This window comes from Lupinus angustifolius, chromosome LG06 (genome assembly GCF_001865875.1).
Source record: "Lupinus angustifolius cultivar Tanjil chromosome LG06, LupAngTanjil_v1.0, whole genome shotgun sequence".
NCBI classification, from domain to species: domain Eukaryota; kingdom Viridiplantae; phylum Streptophyta; class Magnoliopsida; order Fabales; family Fabaceae; genus Lupinus; species Lupinus angustifolius.
Window position 1 is genome coordinate 32624651 of NC_032014.1, and position 18499 is coordinate 32643149.

The following is an 18499-nucleotide window of genomic DNA, read 5'->3' on the forward strand; positions in this document are numbered from 1 at the left end:
GAAAAATATATATTTAAGTTTAAAATTTAATAATAAAATATTTTTTAATTAATCAGACAAAGTGATACATTTTTTGAGACAGAAGTGCTTAGACAAATTACACTTTCAATCCTACTGCCCAAACCGAAAAACAGTGAACCCTTCAATGAATTAGGACCGTCCGATCGATTCTCTAACCACTTACCATCCAATCGAAGAACATCGAAATCCAACCGTTGAATATTCACACAGAATTGAATTTTCAAAAAAACTTAGAATAAAGAGGGAGTGAATGTCTCACTCTTCTTCTTCTTCCTCAAATCGCACTTTCTTCTTTTTTTTCTTCTATTTTTCTAGGACCTTCTTGTTGCATTCTCATTCTCTATTTTCACCGTGTTATGATAGAAGTTTCTAGAACCTTCGAATTCTGTGGAATGTTCTCTGAACTCGGTGTTTGTATTCTGAGCTTCGCAAATCATAATATCTGTGTTGTGTTTGCATTTTAGGGTTTTGGAGAAGAGATTCAATGAGTTTGAGGGGGTTTTTTTTGGTGAAATTGTTGCGGTTGTTTTTTCCCCGTGAATAATCAAAATCGTGTGTGAAGTGGATTCTTCAAATAAATTTGAAGGAGAAAGCGGGACTTGGAATTCACATCGAATTTGAAGTGAATTGTTTTAAAGGAGAAAGAGAAAGTTGGATTTTTTGTTTTTCAAATTCGGTTCTTCCAATTTGCCATTTTTGAATTTTGTCTCTGATGGAAGAGAGTGAGGAGGGTGATTGCACTTCAAATAATGTGATTCCATCTGAAGTTGTTGCTTCAGAGGCAGCAACGACGCCGTTGGATGTTCCGGCCAAGAAGCTGGCAAGGCAGCTTGATTTCACAGCCTCCCAATCGCAACCGCAGCTGCAGTCTTTGATGCTGCAACCGGTGGATGTGATGCCAGTGCTGCGGCCGCTACCTCATCCTTCTGTGAGGGTTGGGTGAGTTGTTGAAAATTTGTGACTGTAGTTATTCAATTGAAATGATTTATTGCGTGCTTGTAGATTTGAATTTTTAATTTATGAAGTGATTGTCATGATCGTGTACTGAATGGAGAATTGGAGATACTTCATTTTCTATGCAAAAGTTAGACTTTTTAGATTGTTGGAAGTTCGTGTGAAGTTCCCCTTTTCCTTTTCTTGCTTTTAATTATTTTTGTTAATATATATGGCTTTATCCTAATAAATAATAATCATGGTTTTGTGTGGAAGATTTGATTTTTTTATGTGTGATATTAGAGTGCATGTGCAATGTATTGATTTGCAACCAATGCTTTGGTATGAGTGACAAGGAGCTCGGTTCCCTTTTAAACAAGGTCTTGGGTTTGAGTCTTTGTGAATGGAAAACATAGGCTCTGAGAATATTTGCTCTTTTAAATGGTTTTTCCTGAATCAACTCAAGTTAGTTGAGGTCCAAGGTCTTGGACAAAAGATGCATTGGTTTGCAATTAATGATTTTTCCATGCACATCATTATTTCTGTTTCCTTTTGGCTTCCACTCTGATGAACATGTTTGTTATTGGCTTATTCAGTCTGCTGTAATATTGCCTTCATGTGGGATAAAGATGCGGGAGTTCTAAAATGATTTTTTCGAGGCTTACATTAGTTAGAAACTTTACTATTGAAAGTTTTCTTGCAAAGACAAGTAAAAAGATTGTTTATGGTAATTTCCATTCTGGGTTGAGCTTTCAGTGGTTGGGATATGTTCATGTATTGTAGGGTGAGGATTCTTAATTTGCTCTTGCATTCTGATTAACTTAGTAGCTTTTAAATTGTATTTACTTTTGAAACTAAACTATTTGTCAATTAAATTGCTATTTTAACCGTATTTACTTTTTGGAGCAAGGATTATTATGCATACTGTTTACTTCACTCTATGTTGTACCGTTATATAATTGCAAGATCAGACTTCCCTTTTTTGTTACTAGTTTATACTTTATACTACGCTCACATCACTAACATTTTCCCTTTCTTGTACATCAAGCTATGTCTGGCTTTTTTACACAAAATTTTGTCATATGATCTGAATGATCATCACTGTATTCTTTATATTTTTTAACAATTCTAATGCTTATAGAATTTCATAAGTCACTGCTTGAAGTAAAGCAGACATTTCATAAGTCACTGCTGATAGGACAATTCTTTATATTTTTTATTGATAATTAATGATACACTATAACTTTGTAAAGTGATATTGAGTATGTTTATGTTTTGACAAACTTGAGTTTATGGATCTGCACACAAATTAACCATACAAAAAAATCCACTTTGACTGTATGGCATCTTGCAATTGTCTTCGTGCAGAAGCTCAAGCTACATTATGGTCTTCAGCTAACAACTTTCTTTTTCTTTTCCAGGAAACCAGATTCTCCAAAATCAAGATCGAGACCTAACTTCGAAGTGAAAGACATTACTCCTAAGAAAAAAAAGCAGTGCAATTGTAAACACTCTAAATGCTTAAAGCTGTAAGCAAAAATCTCTCACTCTCTGCATGTGCATGTTTCCATGAACAAGTGTTGTAGATGTATTAGTTTAGCACATATGTGTGTGCACATTTGTTCTCACATTTGCAACCATGAAATGTAAAACTGTTTCCCCAGTAGCCTTCTTTGATTTCATACTATATGGTCTTATTGCTCTTCATAATATACTACTAACATGTTTTAGGGATGACTTCCATTTTTAAGGGATTAACTTTCGGGTACAAATGCTTCTGAAATTGTAAGGAAAATGGAAATAGTTTGGAAGATGAGATAACTCTATTGACCAGGAAACAAATTAGAAAGTCTTTTCATTCTGGCTCCATCACCATTCTCCTTATTATATTTTTAGTGAGCAGTTTTAAGATAGTCATTGGTTCCTATGACCAAAGTTTGCTCAGTTTTATCTAAATTAGGGGAGTGCAAAAATTTATTTTTCTCCGAACCAGATTTAAATGGGAATCCTTTGAAAATATTTTACTCTGGGTTATAGTTTTCCTTAAGCAAAGGTCATTGTCTCCAACTTATTTGCTGCTATATGAAGCTAACTTCCAAAATATCTTGAGCAGATATTGTGAATGTTTTGCATCTGGAATATATTGTGATGGTTGCAACTGCATAAATTGTTTTAACAATGTTGAAAATGAAGCTGCTAGACGAGAAGCTGTTGAAGCTACTTTAGAGCGCAATCCAAATGCATTTAGGCCAAAAGTTGCGAGCAGCCCTCATGGGATACATGATACAAGGGTATGTAGATCAAAAAATTTGTGACAGGTTGTTATATATCGTCTTTTATTTTGTCGGTGATGAGAATGGTTTAAGACATAATGCCTATATTGATTAAAAGTAGTTTTAGTTTGTTTATCTGTTGGGGCATATCAAGTTTGTTTCATTGTAAGTTCTGTGCCGATGATGCAAGATTTGGTCCTATTATTTTTTCTCAGTTAATTGTGGGACTTCATGCATAAGTAAAGTGATGTTTTCAGTATTAATTGGTGGCCACTTTTTTCCATATGATTTTGTCTCCACAATTAAGAACTGCCTATTCAGTTAAGTGCTTCATTCAATACTCACGCATTTAGGCCGTTTTTCTTACAACTGATTTTTCTTCTTCTAGAAACAAGGTTGTTCTTTTTGAAATTTGATCACTATTCCTTTTGTGAATGTTCTAACTTCTAAAATAATTTTCTTGTTGATGCAACCAACTTTTTTTTTTAGAGTCTTACATGTGCTTTTATTTATCAACTTAAGGATAGATAGCTAGTATAAATGCTAAATTTTAATTAGAAGCAACTCAGATAAGTAATCTCTTGCCTATGCAATAATAAATGTTTTCCTAAGTAGTTGTTCCTTGCATGGTATAAAATCCTGGAAGGACAGGAGATTGTTATTAGAATATCTGGGAAGCACATTTGTAAAATTGTATGTGCTCTATATTAATGAGAAGCAGAAGTTTCTGGATTTGGTAATATTCCCTGCAAAAATGTCTGGCCTTCTATTGTTGACTTCCTGAATTTGTAAATAAATGTAGGAGGCTGGGGAAGTTTTAATATTAGGAAAGCATAATAAGGGTTGCCATTGCAAAAAATCTGGGTGCCTCAAGAAGTACTGTGAATGCTTCCAAGCCAACGTTCTTTGTTCTGAAAATTGTAAATGCATTGACTGCAAGAATTTCGAAGGAAGTGAAGAGAGACAGGCTTTGTTTCATGGTGATCAAAATAAAAACATGGCATATATTCAGCAGTCAGCAAATGCTGCTGCCATAACAGAAGCTATTGGTCCTTCTGGTTATTCATCGCCTCCAGGATCCGTCAAGAAAAGAAGACGTCAGGGACCCTTCGTTGGACCAACAACCAAGGATCCATCCATTAGCCAGTTGGGACAACAGGTAAAACTTGCTCATAAGCCATAGCATGATTTATTTAGAGCTGGGTAATTACTGGAATCAGAAAAATGAAGAACAGTTATCCCAGTTAACATAGCAATTAATTCATAGTCACGTAACAAGTTTCCTGTTAGGAGTTGGCATTATTATGCTTTGTTAAAAAGTTCATTTGACTTTGAATTAAGTGTTTACTGAATTTAAATTAGCTCTCTATGGTTTGGTCCTATGTATCAACTTTGTAATTTTATATTGGCAACAGATTGACAAATTAAGTCTGAGGCTGAATTTCTGTTTTAATATTTAATACCATCATGACTTAATAACTAGTCTAGTAGCTCCACTGTAAACTAGGTCGTTCACATTGGTAGCTGCAGTTTTCTACTTTATATTAAATGATAGCATGAGCATTTTCACGGCTTGGCTTATACACTTTCTGACTATCATCATGATCCATTTTTTTATTTTCACTAGGTAAACCATGTCAGGGGTCCAGTACCTAGCTCATCCTTGTCTTCTATCCAAAGAGCTCATGTTGGAACCGCAATGTTAGGTCCTTCAAAATTTATGTACAGGTAATGTTTGTTATATACATGAAATGAAATAAAGTTCATTACATTTTGTTACTGACTTGATTATTGTTGAAGATCTCCTTTAGCAGACATCATACAACAACAGCACCTGAAGGAGCTTTGCTCAGCTCTGGTGCTAGTATCTGGGCAAGCTGCAAAGCTGGTTACAGGTACACCGACAGCATAAATCGCCAATCATAAATTGTGTTTTTGGTTTCTGAAGATTCATTATGTTTTTTTATTCTTTTCCTTTTATGAATGTACTGGTATTAACCTAGAAAGTTTTTTCTCTGTTTCCCTAACTTTTCTGCTTTTCTTGTTTTCCCAAACAGGCCCAAAATTTGAGTAATTCCATTTAATGAGTGTGCATTATAAATAGTCCAATCTTCACTTGATGTTTATAATTATGTGCAAAGTGATTTCTGCCTTGTTAATGTACAATGATTAATTTTCTCATACCAGTTTTGTTGTAAATATGATCAGATCATAAAATTTCAATGGAGAGGCATACAGAAGATCAAATAGAAACTTCCCTTACTTCTTCCACTCAAGAGCAGTTACCAAGTCAAATGGATGGTGAAGTTGGAAAAACTTCGGCTGATGATTGTTTGAGTGCAAACAAAACAGATAAAATCAGCCCAGATAATTCCAGTTCAGATGGCACTGATATCTCGAAAGGGAGGCCAATGTCTCCTGGGACGTTAGCTTTGATGTGCGATGAGCAAGATACAATGTCCATGACAGCTGCTTCCCCTGTTGGGTCAATGTCCCATGCCTGCAGCACATCTTCGCAATTTCCCTATGGTCAAGGAATGACATTGGTCTATGCTGAGCAAGAAAGAACCGTATTAACAAAGTTCAGAGATTTTCTCAATGGGGTTATCAATATGGGAGAAATAAATGGCAAGTTAATTTTTTCCTCTAGTTTACATATGGAAACATTCATATTAGCATTGTTGAATGTTGGGGCTTTGTCAAAAAGACTCAACTTTCCATTTTGTCATTTATTTGCCTTAGCTTTCAACATCTAAAATGCTTCTTTTTCTTTCTATTGGTTTATGTCTTTGTTACCATCCCCACACATGAATTTTCAATTGCCATTGATTCCTTATCAAGAATTTGAGCTTAAACAACATATACCAAAACTATCTATTTCCCACAAACACGGTAGCTATTAAGAGTTTAAGACTTCGTGAAAGTTTAGGGTCTTAATTGCCAAAGTTAATAAGTTAAAAGTTGAAGTGATGGTAGTTCTGATCTTTTTTATTTGATGGAAGTTTAGGGTGTTGATTGCCAATGTTCTAATCTTTTTTATTAACTGCTAAAATGGATGGATGAGCTGTATGGAGCATGGTCTAAAGATAGTTTCACACTGAAAGAAAATAAATGATTTTCTCATTTAAGAAAGTGTAGATAGCCAGCAGACGTTAAATTGCTAATGCATTGTCTGGCATGCCTTGCTTGTCTATATCATTTCAATTGGTTCTGGAATTTGTGATTGCCATAGTCCGAAATGTTATTAAAATTTCTCTGTTGGGAAGTTCTTTTTCCGGTGGAAAATGTATTATTGTATAGCTATATCACATTTATTTTGTGCTTTATCTAATTTATAATTTATATTCCCAATTTCAGAGACAAAGTGTTCTTCATTTGCCATAAGTGAATCAGAGAGTCAAAAAGACTCAATCAACAATAGCACTAGAATTGCCAGTACTGAGACAGTGCATCAGCAGCGAGCCGGATGCAATGGTGTTGACAAAGCTGTTCCACATGTGGCCGCAACTTCAGCATCTATTATCCCTGGTAATATTAAGGCTTAGTGAAAATTAAGTCAATAAGCTAAAACAATTAGAGTCTTATTTTTCTGCTTTTCTTTGCATCCAAAAATTTGCTGTCTCTTTTTACTATATGGAGCACCAGTTGTTTTCCTTATCAGTATTACCAGTCTCTGTTCAGCTCCCATCAAACAATGTCTCATGTATTTTGTGCCTACTTTATTATTAAAAATGTACAATTTCTATTTTATCTCAATTTCAGAAATGAAGAATTCTTCATTTGGTAGAAGTGAATTAGAGAGTCAAAAGGACCCACTCATAGTGGTGAATGGGGAGACACTCACTCATAATGGTGATAACAAAGCTATTGTTCCACCTGTGGCCGCAACTTCACCATCTATGATTGATGACCTGAAGTTCAAAACTAAGAAGGATGTGCAGAGATAAGAATCATAAGATATAAAAAAAACATAAATAGAAGGTTTTTAAGCTATGCTAGAACTTCAATTTAATTTAAAAACATTGTAGTTCTTCATTTTCTTCCCTTCTCTGATGAAGGGGCTTTCAAGCATATTGGCTTCACCATTAATCCATCTAGGCTCAATTTTTCTTGTATGGATTTTCTTGTTCTATGGTAATTATATATACCCATATAAATTAATGTTTGGGATTGCGAAGCTTTCAAATTGTTGAGTTGTAATTTCATCAACAGCTTCATTGCTTGTAATAATTTATATAAAATCTATTCCTTTTTTAGTCAGGAAATTTTCCTTATTTCCTTTATCTTTTGGTTTTGTTAATTAATATATTCTTATGAATTGCAATTTTACAGCATGACTTGAAATTCCTCACAATTTTCTTCACTGATTTAGCTGATCTTTTGTATACTTTATTTATATACTCATTAATTACATTCTTCATTTAGGAAACTATACATGAAATGTTCCATGGTTTTTATTGTCAGTGGTCTATGAAGCATTGAAGTTTAAGCATTTTACTAAATCACAATCTTATTAACAAATCTGGCTAGGCCTTTTAACATTTTATGAACACATTGTGTTATCCATTAATGAGAAGAGAACAAATAGCTATTGAGTGCTTGTTATATAAGCAAACAAGTAAATTCTACTCATGTAAACAACACTTGAATAAAATCTTAATGAACAATGTATTGGTCTAGTGGTATAAGGTTATGTTAGATCCTCAGGATGACTAAGATGTCAAAAGTTCAACTCATGTAAACAACACTTGTTAGGAGGGATAGTCATGCAACCCGAAAGGATTAGTTCCTTACACAAATGGTAAAGAGATACAGTTACTAGTTTCAAATTTTTTTTGAACACAATGTGTATTGTCTTTTGCAAATGGGCTCAGCTTACATATAGTAACATCTAATTATGTAATAACTTCTTGTCTTGATCATGCCCTTCTCATTAATTCGTGCGTTGTATTGGTTGTTGGTTGATGCACAATCTAAGGAAAAAAGTTTTAGCAATAGATGTCATTAGATTCTCTTTAAATTATTCACTTTGTAATGTTAAGTAACTTTTCTAGACAACTGAATTAACTATGAGGTCCGGGGTCAAGCTTAACACCATTGAGTTCTCTCTAACTCTAAATTGGCAATATCAAGATTTGAACATTTGACATTTAAATGATTTAATTATTGCAATTAAAAGTTTATTGTACGGACCAATTCGAAATTTCTCTTCTACATGTATACTCATAATTAAATCCTAAATTAAAGAAAAAGGTTCTACATGAAGCATTATTAATGGTATAAAATAAGTGAGAAGCAAGTATGCTATTTGGATGTATTCTAAGAATAGCATTTCCAAGCACCCCATATGCATTGCTAATTTTCAGTTGATATTGGTCAATGTAGTGAGAAGCAAGTATGATTACAATTTTTCCTTTCTTTCCTTCTAGCCCACATCTCCTACTTAATCTTTCAATCATATATATTAATATTGTTCGGATATATTCTAAATTTTCTTATGTTTTAAATTATACTCTTCAATTACAATTTTAACCAAGATATTGTATTTTTAGAAGTCCTTACAACAACATCACAATCACAATTACAATTATATTAGTAGTATTTTCTGACAATTTTCTACAATTATAGTAAACACAATGTAACCACGATTACAATTATCCAAATTTTAGATAGAGAGTTTCTATTATGTTTTCTTTTATTTCAGTATTAAAATGTCATCATTTTTAACTTGTAACATATTTTGCTCTATCTACAAAATATGTTCAATATAGAAAAAAACTCATATTCTGATATGTATCATTCTCTACCTACCAAGTATTACATGTTTTATTTCTCTAACATGATATTCATTATCAACTTAGTTACATAGTTAAAATAATCATTTTCTTCAATGTGTGATATCCTTTAGAAGTGAGCTTTTGTGTCACATGTGTATGTGCTGTTTATATAAAACCAAACCAAACAAGCTCTACATTATTAATTTTGTTTTTATCTCATAATTATTTTGGAGACAGATTGAGACACAACAAGAGTAATATCAACTATATTCTGTCTTAATCAGAAGAGTTTCAAATGATAATCTCACTCAGCATTGTTCTAAGCCACACACCATTAAATTCTGTGAATCCAAATCCTCTGCACCAAGACCAATGATGTTTTGCTAAATATCAAAATGTATTAGTATAAAAAATAATGAAAAATTAAATGAGATGTGTTATTTATTACTAGGCAAAATCCTATTAGGTTGATACAGAGACGTCAAAAACTTAATTTTTGGTATAGATGATTTGGATTCATTCTATCGATGTTTAAATGGTTGTAATATTACTATCAATGTCAGCCATTATCATCATTTTTTTTACAAAAAAGATTCAGTTACATAATTCTCTCATTTACCTTATATACTGCATACCAAATTCATCATCTGAACGGGTCATAAAGAATGTCTTATAAAATTAATGTAAAATGTGACGAAACCATTTACCTCAACCAAAGAGTACAAGACTGTCACAGGACTTAAACTGTAATTTGTCATCTTCCACTATATCTTGTGTGCTATGGCATGGACTATGGACTATAGAATCAGCTTTTGTTGAGTTTTGTTTGTACTAACATGTTAAAAATGGCATAACATAAAACCTCTTCATCACTCTCTTATAAACAAAGCATATACATCCAAAAAGTCTCATTCATAAAACAGTGTACAAAAGAAACCTTTTGTAGAATCTAACTCTAACCCTTTCTTCACAAGAATTCTTGTTTCATGGAGGTAATTGTGGAGTCTTCTTCACTTGAAAAACCAGAAAGCATGAGATTTCTCAACTCTCTTCAGGTTCATATCCATACTTTGTTGTTGTACTCTTTCTACTATTCTAGGATTCTATTCTATTGTTTTTTCAGAGAAAAAAGGTTCCATCTTTTTGTTCATGGTGTTTGTAGGAGTTAAGAGAATTAAGGTCTCAGCTTCACTATGCTGCAGATTACTGTGAAACAACATTTTTGAAAAGCCAAGAGAAGAAAGAGTAAGTCTTCTAATCTCATCACACTCTTGTACCAATTTCATGAACATTATTTTCTGCACACCTTTACTTACACATACTTTATAAGTATTGATCAAATAGTTTTTGTCTGCGTTCAAATTATGGAAACAGTCTCTTTGCTTATAGGGTAAGTCTACATACATTTAGCCTCTACGGATTCCATAAACAGAACTTTAAACTTTCTATCACAGCAAATGGCAAAAGTTCTCACCTCACACTACCTTTTTCACTATTTCTTACATTAGATTAAGGTCACTGGTGTGCCTGTAGTTGCAAGGAAGATGAACAATACCAATACCAAGAAGTGAAATAAATTGTTTTCTTTTGGCCAAACAAAATATAATGTGAAATACTAACAATAAATTATTGTTGTTTTTTAATCCCTCATTGTTTTCCTAGATTCTATCCTGTTTATTTTGTTTGGTTTCTAGACATGTTAAATCATGACAGAGAATGGAATTTGGTGCATGATGCAGAGTTATGGAGAACACAAAAGAATACATATGCAGGGCATTGGTAACTGTGGTTGATCATCTTGGAAATGTCTCAGCCAACCTTGAAGGCCTTATTTCTCAAACAAATGCATTTTCTGAGGCTCAGTCACGAATCCAGTGCCTAAAGCTAGTTAGTATCATTTTCATTGGCACGAGACAACCTATGAGATAGGATCTGTGACAACATACCTTTATTCTAAATTCTTACATTATGTTGATTAGTTTATCTTTATTTAAAAAGTATCTTGTTAGTGACATAGTGACATATTTTGTAACAATATAAGAAATTATTAGCTACCATAAAAAATGTGAAGTGAATGTATACCTTATTAAAAAAAGCTTTAGCCAAATTGTAAAGTTACTAAAGATTGTGCTTTTTGACAGAGATCTCTGTCATGTGAACAATATGCTGATAAGCTAGCCCTCACAAAAATGAGATGGAAAGAGAAATTTCCAAGATTCCATGCAAGATATTTATCATCACGTAACTATTTCATGTCTCCCCTTCATTCTTTTGTTAGGGGCAACAATTTTGCAATCATTTACATTGTACTATTACACTTTTTTCTATTTATCTAACTTGTTTATTTGATTTTTCAATTGCTTTCCATGATCAGCACCAATCCTTGAGAGATCAAGCAGTCAAAAATTAAGGTACTTCATTCATTATCCTTAATACCCTCATGAATCTAATAAAGCCAAAATTTATAATAACCATAAGATAATAGATAGAAGATGTGAAGTGAGAATGTTGCGTTGAATGATGGGCACTAGACAACATATACTTAGAAATGAATGCATCAGAGAGAAAGTTGGAGTAGCTCCTATTGTAGAAAAGATAGTAAAACTGTGATTTAGGTGGTTTGGACATGTATGGAAAAGACCATAGAAACCCCATTAGGAGAGTAGATCAAATGGAAGATAGTCCAATTCCTAGAGGAAGAGACAGACTCAGAAAAATCGTATGGGAAATGAAAAAGAAAGACTTGGAGCTTAATGTTTTGTCAATGAACATGATTTCTTATAGAACATTGTAGCATGTTCGGTCCATGTAGTCGACCCCAACTAGTGAAATAAAGGCTTGGTTGTTATTGTTAAGTGGTACTTGTGCCCGTGTGGGACATAACGAATGGTTCACTCATAAACTCAGTAACACTTTGAAAGACCATGCTTAATATTGGCATTTTGAATAAGAAAATGAAAGACATTCTAGAAATAAGTTTGGTGCATATTATTTTTTATCCAATGCAGAGGTTCTGAAGCTGAATCTCCTTCAAAAATAGAAGATAAAACTGTAGTGGAAACACACGAGGAATTGCCACTTCTTATTGACACCCTGAAGCCACATCTAGCTAAGAATTTCAAGCCAACCACTGATACAATTTACCAGCATAACAATTTAGCCAAAGGTAGCATATTATGTTCTTCTAATACAAAAAATATTATGTTATTTTCTTCTGCTTAACTTTCTTTTGTATTGCATCTCTAACATAATTTTCTTTCCACCCTAAACTATAGTGTTACCTGTTAGGGATGGTTTATCAGTCTTAACAAAAGTTTCAAATCCCACATTTTATTTCCAAGTGAGTTTTGTCTTCTCTACTCAACCTGTTTCATATTCTTGATACACACTGCATATTTCATAGATTTCTTATTGTGGATGGCTCAATTTGTTTGTAATTGTAGGGTACACAGAAGGTTACACACCATAGAAGATCCTTGTTGCAAGGCAGTGACATCTTATGGCTCATTCGGCGTACGAAAAGAACCAAATGAAAAATTGGAGAGACTATTGCTTCATATACTAATCTTAAGCACTCATTGTGGTTTTAACTACTATAAGTATTCTCACATTCTGTTACTCATGGGCGCGTAACCGAAAAGCGGGACCTTCGGCTGTAAGTTCAATGTTAATTGTATAATTCTAGAACCAAATGTTATCAGCTAACATTTGTATTTTGAAGCACTTTGGAAGTAGTTGTTTTTTAATTTGGTAGGAAAGATCATCATGTTTTATGACATAAGGATTCAGGTTTAGCATATATGAAAGTTCATATAGAACTTGAAAACTTTGAAGACTAAGTTCCAACTTCCAAGTGCAACCAACATCAAAGTAAACACTAAATGAAAGGAGTGAAGATTTCAACAATGATATTTGGACAGAAGTATCAACTTACACTATTTTCAAAAGTAAAGGATTGAAGAATTTACAACCAGTGCAGCAATGTCACAACCTAAGAGTCTGAGACTGGGTGACATAATGCACATGCCGGTTTCGCTATGAAACATTTAAGACCAAATACTTACATACAAACTTCCCTTTCCGTCGAAGGAAGGAAGAAGAGTACTCAAGAGTTTACATCTGCATTGTAACTATGTTCAAATCTGTGTTTTGTTGTCTGATATTAATGTCTAGCTATGGGACTTTTTAAAGCATTCAAGTACTCAAGCTTCTCCAAATAGTAAGCTTTCTTTGGTGTTGAGAACTTAGGTGATTTATTTATACTCTTTTCATCTTTTTCTTTCAAGTGATCATCTATGTCTCCTGTAGAGTTAGTCTTCTTTAAATCACCCCCTCCCTTGGTTGTTGTTGTTGTTGTTTCACTCCAACCCATGAAATCTGAGAGAGTCATTGAGGGAGGTGCTTCTGGAGAACATGAGTTATCCTTCTCTTCCCCTGAAGAGGTTGGAGAACTCTCCTCGGCCGCCGGTAAGGAATCCAATGATGACATCCTACTAGATACTGTCAGTGATGGATTCTTAGTCATTGTATCAGCATATAAGACATCCTCAATCCTTGACATAACTGTGTAAGCCAGACTTTCTATTACTCTTGAATAACTCTCTAGAATGGCTTGTCCTACATCCTGTGCACATTTTTGGAAGCCATCAAATTTCATTAGTCACATAATCGTGCATGAGCAACGGTAAGGTTGTTGCTTAATGATCAAAATCTTAACATAACTTTAAAATATCTATTGAAAGGACTTTATTGTATTTCTAAATTGTTATTACTAAATTGGCACAACGGTAAGGTTGTTGTTTAGTGATCATAAGATCATGGGTTCAAATCCTGAAAACAGTTTCTCCGCTTCTGGACCTAAAGTTACGTACATCTACCCTCCCTAGACCCCACTAAGTGGGAGCCTTATGCATTGGGCCGCCCTTTCTACCATGTTACAAACAACTATGAAGTTCAAGGTTCAAATGCTTATTGTATCATTTAAAACATGCGCATTTGTGCTTGATGTTATACATAGCTAGTCCTAAGTTCGGATAATTGGTGAAGGTTGTGTTAGGTAGTCGACAGCTAAATATCTATTACATCCTCAGCTAGTGGGATAAGGCTTAGTTGGTGTTGTCTATACAAGATTTATTGAAAAAGTAGTTGCAATGCAATACTGTTTTCACCTTGTTAAATTGGATTTTGCTGATGTCAAGTGAAGATTGTGGAAGCCCTGGGAACTGGTGTTTGATCATGAGCAATATTGTCTCAGCTCTCTCCTCAAAGAGCTCCCTCTTCTCCAAGCTCACTGCTGAACCCCAAGTAGACTTACAATCCTTGTTCATCTTCCTTTTCCATATCATTATGGAAGCTTCAATCCTGTTCTTGAGGTCAAGCACCTTATGCTCTGTGGACAAGTCCATTGTTAAAAGAAACTGCCCAGGATCAAAGTATTCCACAGTAATGTTCTTATATATTAGTTCACCAAGGCTTTCTCTACCATTCTGTCAAAGACATGAAAAACAAGATTAACCCAAGTTATAAGTTTTGTGTTCTGATGAAATAAATAAGCCAATCAGGTAGATTTTGGCACACAAATAGGACAGATGGAACCAAACAAAATAGTTTGATTGGTTCCATTAAGGGTATGTTTGCGAGATGAGTTTTGGATAAGAAGGAATGGAAATGAAAGGTTTCAGAGTCATGAAATACACTTGTAACAGCTCTGAAACCTTCCATTTCATTTACTTCCCCTCCAAAGTTAAACTCGCAAACGGATCCTAATGGTTCTACTTTTTAGTTTTTGTTCCATCGTGTGTATATAACTCGTGAAGCGCAGACTAAAACTATAACTTTTGGTCCATCCTGTTTTGACATGTTTGCCAAATGCTAACTAAGGTTTTGTTTGTCTAATGATGTTACCTTAGGGAGTGACTCAATGTAGTTTTCAGGGATTTCCATCTCTGATAGTACTTGAGCATTTATTGCCATTGCTGCTTTAAGTACTTGGTTAACAGAATCCTTTTGAAACTGTATCCATTTTCCAGCTACATCTGATAGCCCTGCTGGTGGAACTTTAACGATCGGCAACCACCACTTGTCACTCTTCCTTTGAGTGTTGGTGTTACCCTCAGAACCCTCATCATTTTTAGAGACATACCAAAACTCATTCTGGTCTCTAAAGTTATCCAATGTGTCCTGTTCCATTGCTACATAGTTAGTCCAAACTCCAAAGTTGCTGAAATGAAGCCATTTGAACAATGATTCAGAAAAGATTTAGCTACTTACAATGAGCATTGCATCGAGCTTGCGCAACGCAGGGATGTTCATTAGAAGATCACTTCGTTGCCGAGTAGTCATGATCTATATAAAGTCAAAACATTATATTGTATGATCAAAATGAAACAAAATTTTGAAACTTTATCTTATATCATGGAAATGCTATAAATATGGAAGAGAGACATAATGAGGAGCACATCTTCTGTCCCAGAGTATGTGTTACTCCACGTGTCATAGGTTGTGATTGATCAGAAAAATACTTAATAATTAAACTTTAAACTTATATACATTTTTCTCAACTAATCGTAACTTATGGCACATGGAGTGACACACATCGTAGGACAGAAGATGTGGTCCAGACATAATGAGCCTACACACCTCCATAGTTGTTCCATCCTTCCCTAACTGTTGTGATGGAACAAATTCAACAATGTGATCAGTCACAGATAGAAGCCACTCAATTTCTTTTCTCCACCTGGCCTTCCTTTCTGAAGTCATTGGCTCCAACTTTGATTGTTCTCCAAAAACAGATGCTGCATTGAATCACACATAATATATATATTTCAGTTACTCACACTATGAAATTTTATGCTTATATTTGACTTAATATGGCTGCAAAATCACTTATTGTTTCATAAATTAAACCCCTTGTAACACTAGTTCTGAAAAATAGTACATACCAGCTAAGTTTGTTATGGCATTTGACAAAGCTAATGCTGAAGAAACACCATTCCCTGCACCTGACATGTCTTCTCCTAAAAGTAGCTTGGCAAACCTATCCTTCATCATGTCCATTTCTTCATAAAAGCAGAAAAAGAATTTTAAGCAACTCAATTTTATCAATGATATACTGCTAGCTCCTAATCATGATCTTATCTCATCATTTTCCAGGTAATCATATTTATTTAATCGCCATTTTAAATTCCGTGCACAATCTTGACTTGAGTTAGAGCATGTTTGTACATAGATCGAACGATATCATATTGTTCTATCGTAAATCATATTTATTGAGTAACATTGATTTCTAAATCTTTCCTAATTGTTTTCCTTGTGATTTTTCCTGGCCTACCTCCAGAAATCGAGCTTTAACAAATATTGAAAAGTACAATTGATTCAATTATAATCTATTAAACAATAAGCTATTATGTATGTAATCCAAATAAATACTTAAAAGAGAGACATACCAGATGGTGGCTTAGGAGGAATTCTAGGAATTTCATTAGTAAGAGAATATCCAATTTGCTGAACTTCTGATGTAGAATCACTTGTATGTCTTGACTCAAAGCTTTTTGAGTAAATCTTATCAGGTTCACCACCTTCTTCATGATCCCTATCAAATAAACCTTGAATATGTTTCCCTGGTATCTCAAACATTTTCCTGAAATGAAAGGACCTAGACTTCTGCATGCTTATTTGGTGATTAAAAGCTCTAACCATTGTTGATTATACCTTCTTTCAGTACCACCTTTGTTTTACATAAAAACAAAGGAAAAAAAAATATATATATAACCCTTGATATTGAACCAGGCCTTGAAGCAATGTTTGTTATGTCCCTTCTTATTGATTTGTTAACAAATAAAAGTACTATGTGATCAATGAGAGAAAGAACAGAAATAAGGACAAGAAAAGAGAACTCCTTTAATCAAAATGAGATTTTTAAGAATGTTAGAATAGATGTCTAAGAGAACAAGAATAGTTTAATGTTGTTTCTTAATATTATGGAAGTTTGAAGAAAAAATGGTTGAAAGAAAAGGAAGGGTAGTTAATCTGTTATGTTAGTTTTATGAATGAATGGGTGTGAGACTAATACCTTGGCATTACACCTCTAACTATAGCAATAGATTTTCTCACTCTATTTCTCTACCATCTATTTGCTTGAGTTTAGAAACTTCTGTTTTGATGCCAAAAATATAAAAACAGAATGAAGAAAAAAAGAAGAATGAATGAATGCATGCATGCAGAAAATAGCATAGACTATAGTTTAGACAATTGTCTTTGAATAGTTATGGTTTCTTTTGTTAAGTTGACATGGAATTTGGATTAATTGGTGGAGAGCCACATAATGAGCTGGACTATAATTAGAATAGAGCATGGTTAGCTAAGGAGTTACAAGCAACTCCTTATCGACGATCAAGTACACGAAACTCAAATTATAAATGAAGTATCATAATAATATCAAGTGAATGTAGTTAAAATTATGTTAACTATCAAATACTAATATACCACCATCTCAGGAGAACATACCCTAACTCAATTTAAAAACTAAAATTATTTTCGAAAATGTTTATAGTGATACGATCTCTATAGTCATAATTAATTAAATCTGTAAAAAAATTAAAAGAGAACAATTTCTTATTCCACCTATTTTAAAATTATATTAAGATTTGAATTCTGTTCATGATTATCCTAACAACATAATTTAAGGAATATAAAGAAGAAACAAATTTTGAAATACAATTTAAGATTAATCCATGGGTACAAAAATAAAAACAACAACTAGCTTATTTTTATTTATTTTTTGCTAGGTGGATCATATGTGTCATGATTAATGCTCAATATCCTTTACATCCATAAAAGAGTTTTTAAATACTTTTTAGGTTAGATTGATGATTATAATAGAATAAAGATAAGATATCATAATGAAAATGATAAAGAGTAAATAATATGAGGATAATATACTCTTATCATGTTTAGTATTTAATGAACATAAGATAACAATGACATTAATGTGGGGATGATAAGGACAATAATAATTAAGTGTTAGATATGAGTAAAAAAGAATGGACTATTCTAATGAAGATGATAACAGCTAAGTAAAGCCTATAGTTAATGGCCACCTCAAGTTTTTTTTAATTACACAACTAATTTTCACTTATATAGTTTTTGTTCTCATACAAAAAAAAAACTTACTCTCATGAAATAGATCTACTATAGCTTTTATTCCATTTCAAATTTAGTGTATGATATTAATTATTGCACTCCACACATGTTTTATTGATTATAGTGATTATTTTGTTATATTATCATAGTTGAACTATAATTTAGTGTATGTACAACATTAAGATTGTTTATCTTACAACTTAAAAATTACGAGTTTAAATTCTAAAAATAGTTTTTTTCATTTGTAAGGATAAGATTGTGAATGTCTACTCGTCATGCCATGTTAAGTAAATCTTCGAGCATTGGACTCCCTTTTATCGGTGAGCTTCAATATAAAAATTGATTGTCAAATCT

At 33.3% G+C, this 18499-nt stretch overlaps 3 protein-coding genes across 3 annotated transcripts; 2 read left to right on the forward strand and 1 right to left on the reverse strand.

Annotated features, from left to right (window-relative positions):
* On the forward strand, window positions 267-7487 carry LOC109351357 (protein tesmin/TSO1-like CXC 5). Its single transcript, XM_019592838.1, has 9 exons — window positions 267-960; window positions 2376-2483; window positions 3068-3246; window positions 4028-4386; window positions 4855-4955; window positions 5028-5122; window positions 5436-5855; window positions 6585-6755; window positions 6990-7487. Exons 1-9 carry the CDS (start codon window positions 734-736, stop codon window positions 7172-7174), a joined length of 1845 nt encoding a protein of 614 aa, XP_019448383.1. The 5' UTR covers window positions 267-733; the 3' UTR covers window positions 7175-7487.
* Window positions 9760-12621, forward strand: LOC109351359 (probable protein ABIL5). Its single transcript, XM_019592841.1, has 8 exons — window positions 9760-10059; window positions 10167-10249; window positions 10744-10891; window positions 11146-11245; window positions 11379-11415; window positions 12013-12170; window positions 12280-12344; window positions 12448-12621. Exons 1-8 carry the CDS (start codon window positions 9991-9993, stop codon window positions 12535-12537), a joined length of 750 nt encoding a protein of 249 aa, XP_019448386.1. The 5' UTR covers window positions 9760-9990; the 3' UTR covers window positions 12538-12621.
* LOC109351358 (rho guanine nucleotide exchange factor 8-like) lies at window positions 12885-16702 on the reverse strand. The gene is made up of 7 exons (XM_019592840.1): window positions 16450-16702; window positions 15946-16062; window positions 15644-15798; window positions 15275-15349; window positions 14909-15184; window positions 14173-14490; window positions 12885-13628 (listed from the first exon to the last, which is right to left on the reverse strand). The coding sequence occupies exons 1-7, from the start codon at window positions 16700-16702 to the stop codon at window positions 13167-13169; spliced, it is 1656 nt and encodes a 551-aa protein (XP_019448385.1). The 3' UTR covers window positions 12885-13166.

Excerpts from the sequence above, each read along its gene's own strand:
- LOC109351358 (XM_019592840.1), bottom strand. The coding sequence starts at position 16,702 with ATGGTTAGAGCTTTTAATCACCAAATAAGCATGCAGAAGTCTAGGTCC. Across the intron at positions 15,799-15,945 it reads TGCCATAACAAACTTAGCTG|CATCTGTTTTTGGAGAACAA; the intron begins GTATGTACTATT and ends GATTCAATGCAG. Across the intron at positions 13,629-14,172 it reads GCAAAATCCAATTTAACAAG|GATGTAGGACAAGCCATTCT; the intron begins GTGAAAACAGTA and ends AAATGTGCACAG.
- LOC109351359 (XM_019592841.1), top strand. The coding sequence starts at position 9,991 with ATGGAGGTAATTGTGGAGTCTTCTTCACTTGAAAAACCAGAAAGCATG. Across the intron at positions 10,892-11,145 it reads GAATCCAGTGCCTAAAGCTA|AGATCTCTGTCATGTGAACA; the intron begins GTTAGTATCATT and ends GCTTTTTGACAG. Across the intron at positions 12,345-12,447 it reads ATCCCACATTTTATTTCCAA|GGTACACAGAAGGTTACACA; the intron begins GTGAGTTTTGTC and ends TTGTAATTGTAG.
- LOC109351357 (XM_019592838.1), top strand. The coding sequence starts at position 734 with ATGGAAGAGAGTGAGGAGGGTGATTGCACTTCAAATAATGTGATTCCA. Across the intron at positions 961-2,375 it reads CATCCTTCTGTGAGGGTTGG|GAAACCAGATTCTCCAAAAT; the intron begins GTGAGTTGTTGA and ends TTTCTTTTCCAG. Across the intron at positions 6,756-6,989 it reads TTCAGCATCTATTATCCCTG|AAATGAAGAATTCTTCATTT; the intron begins GTAATATTAAGG and ends TCTCAATTTCAG.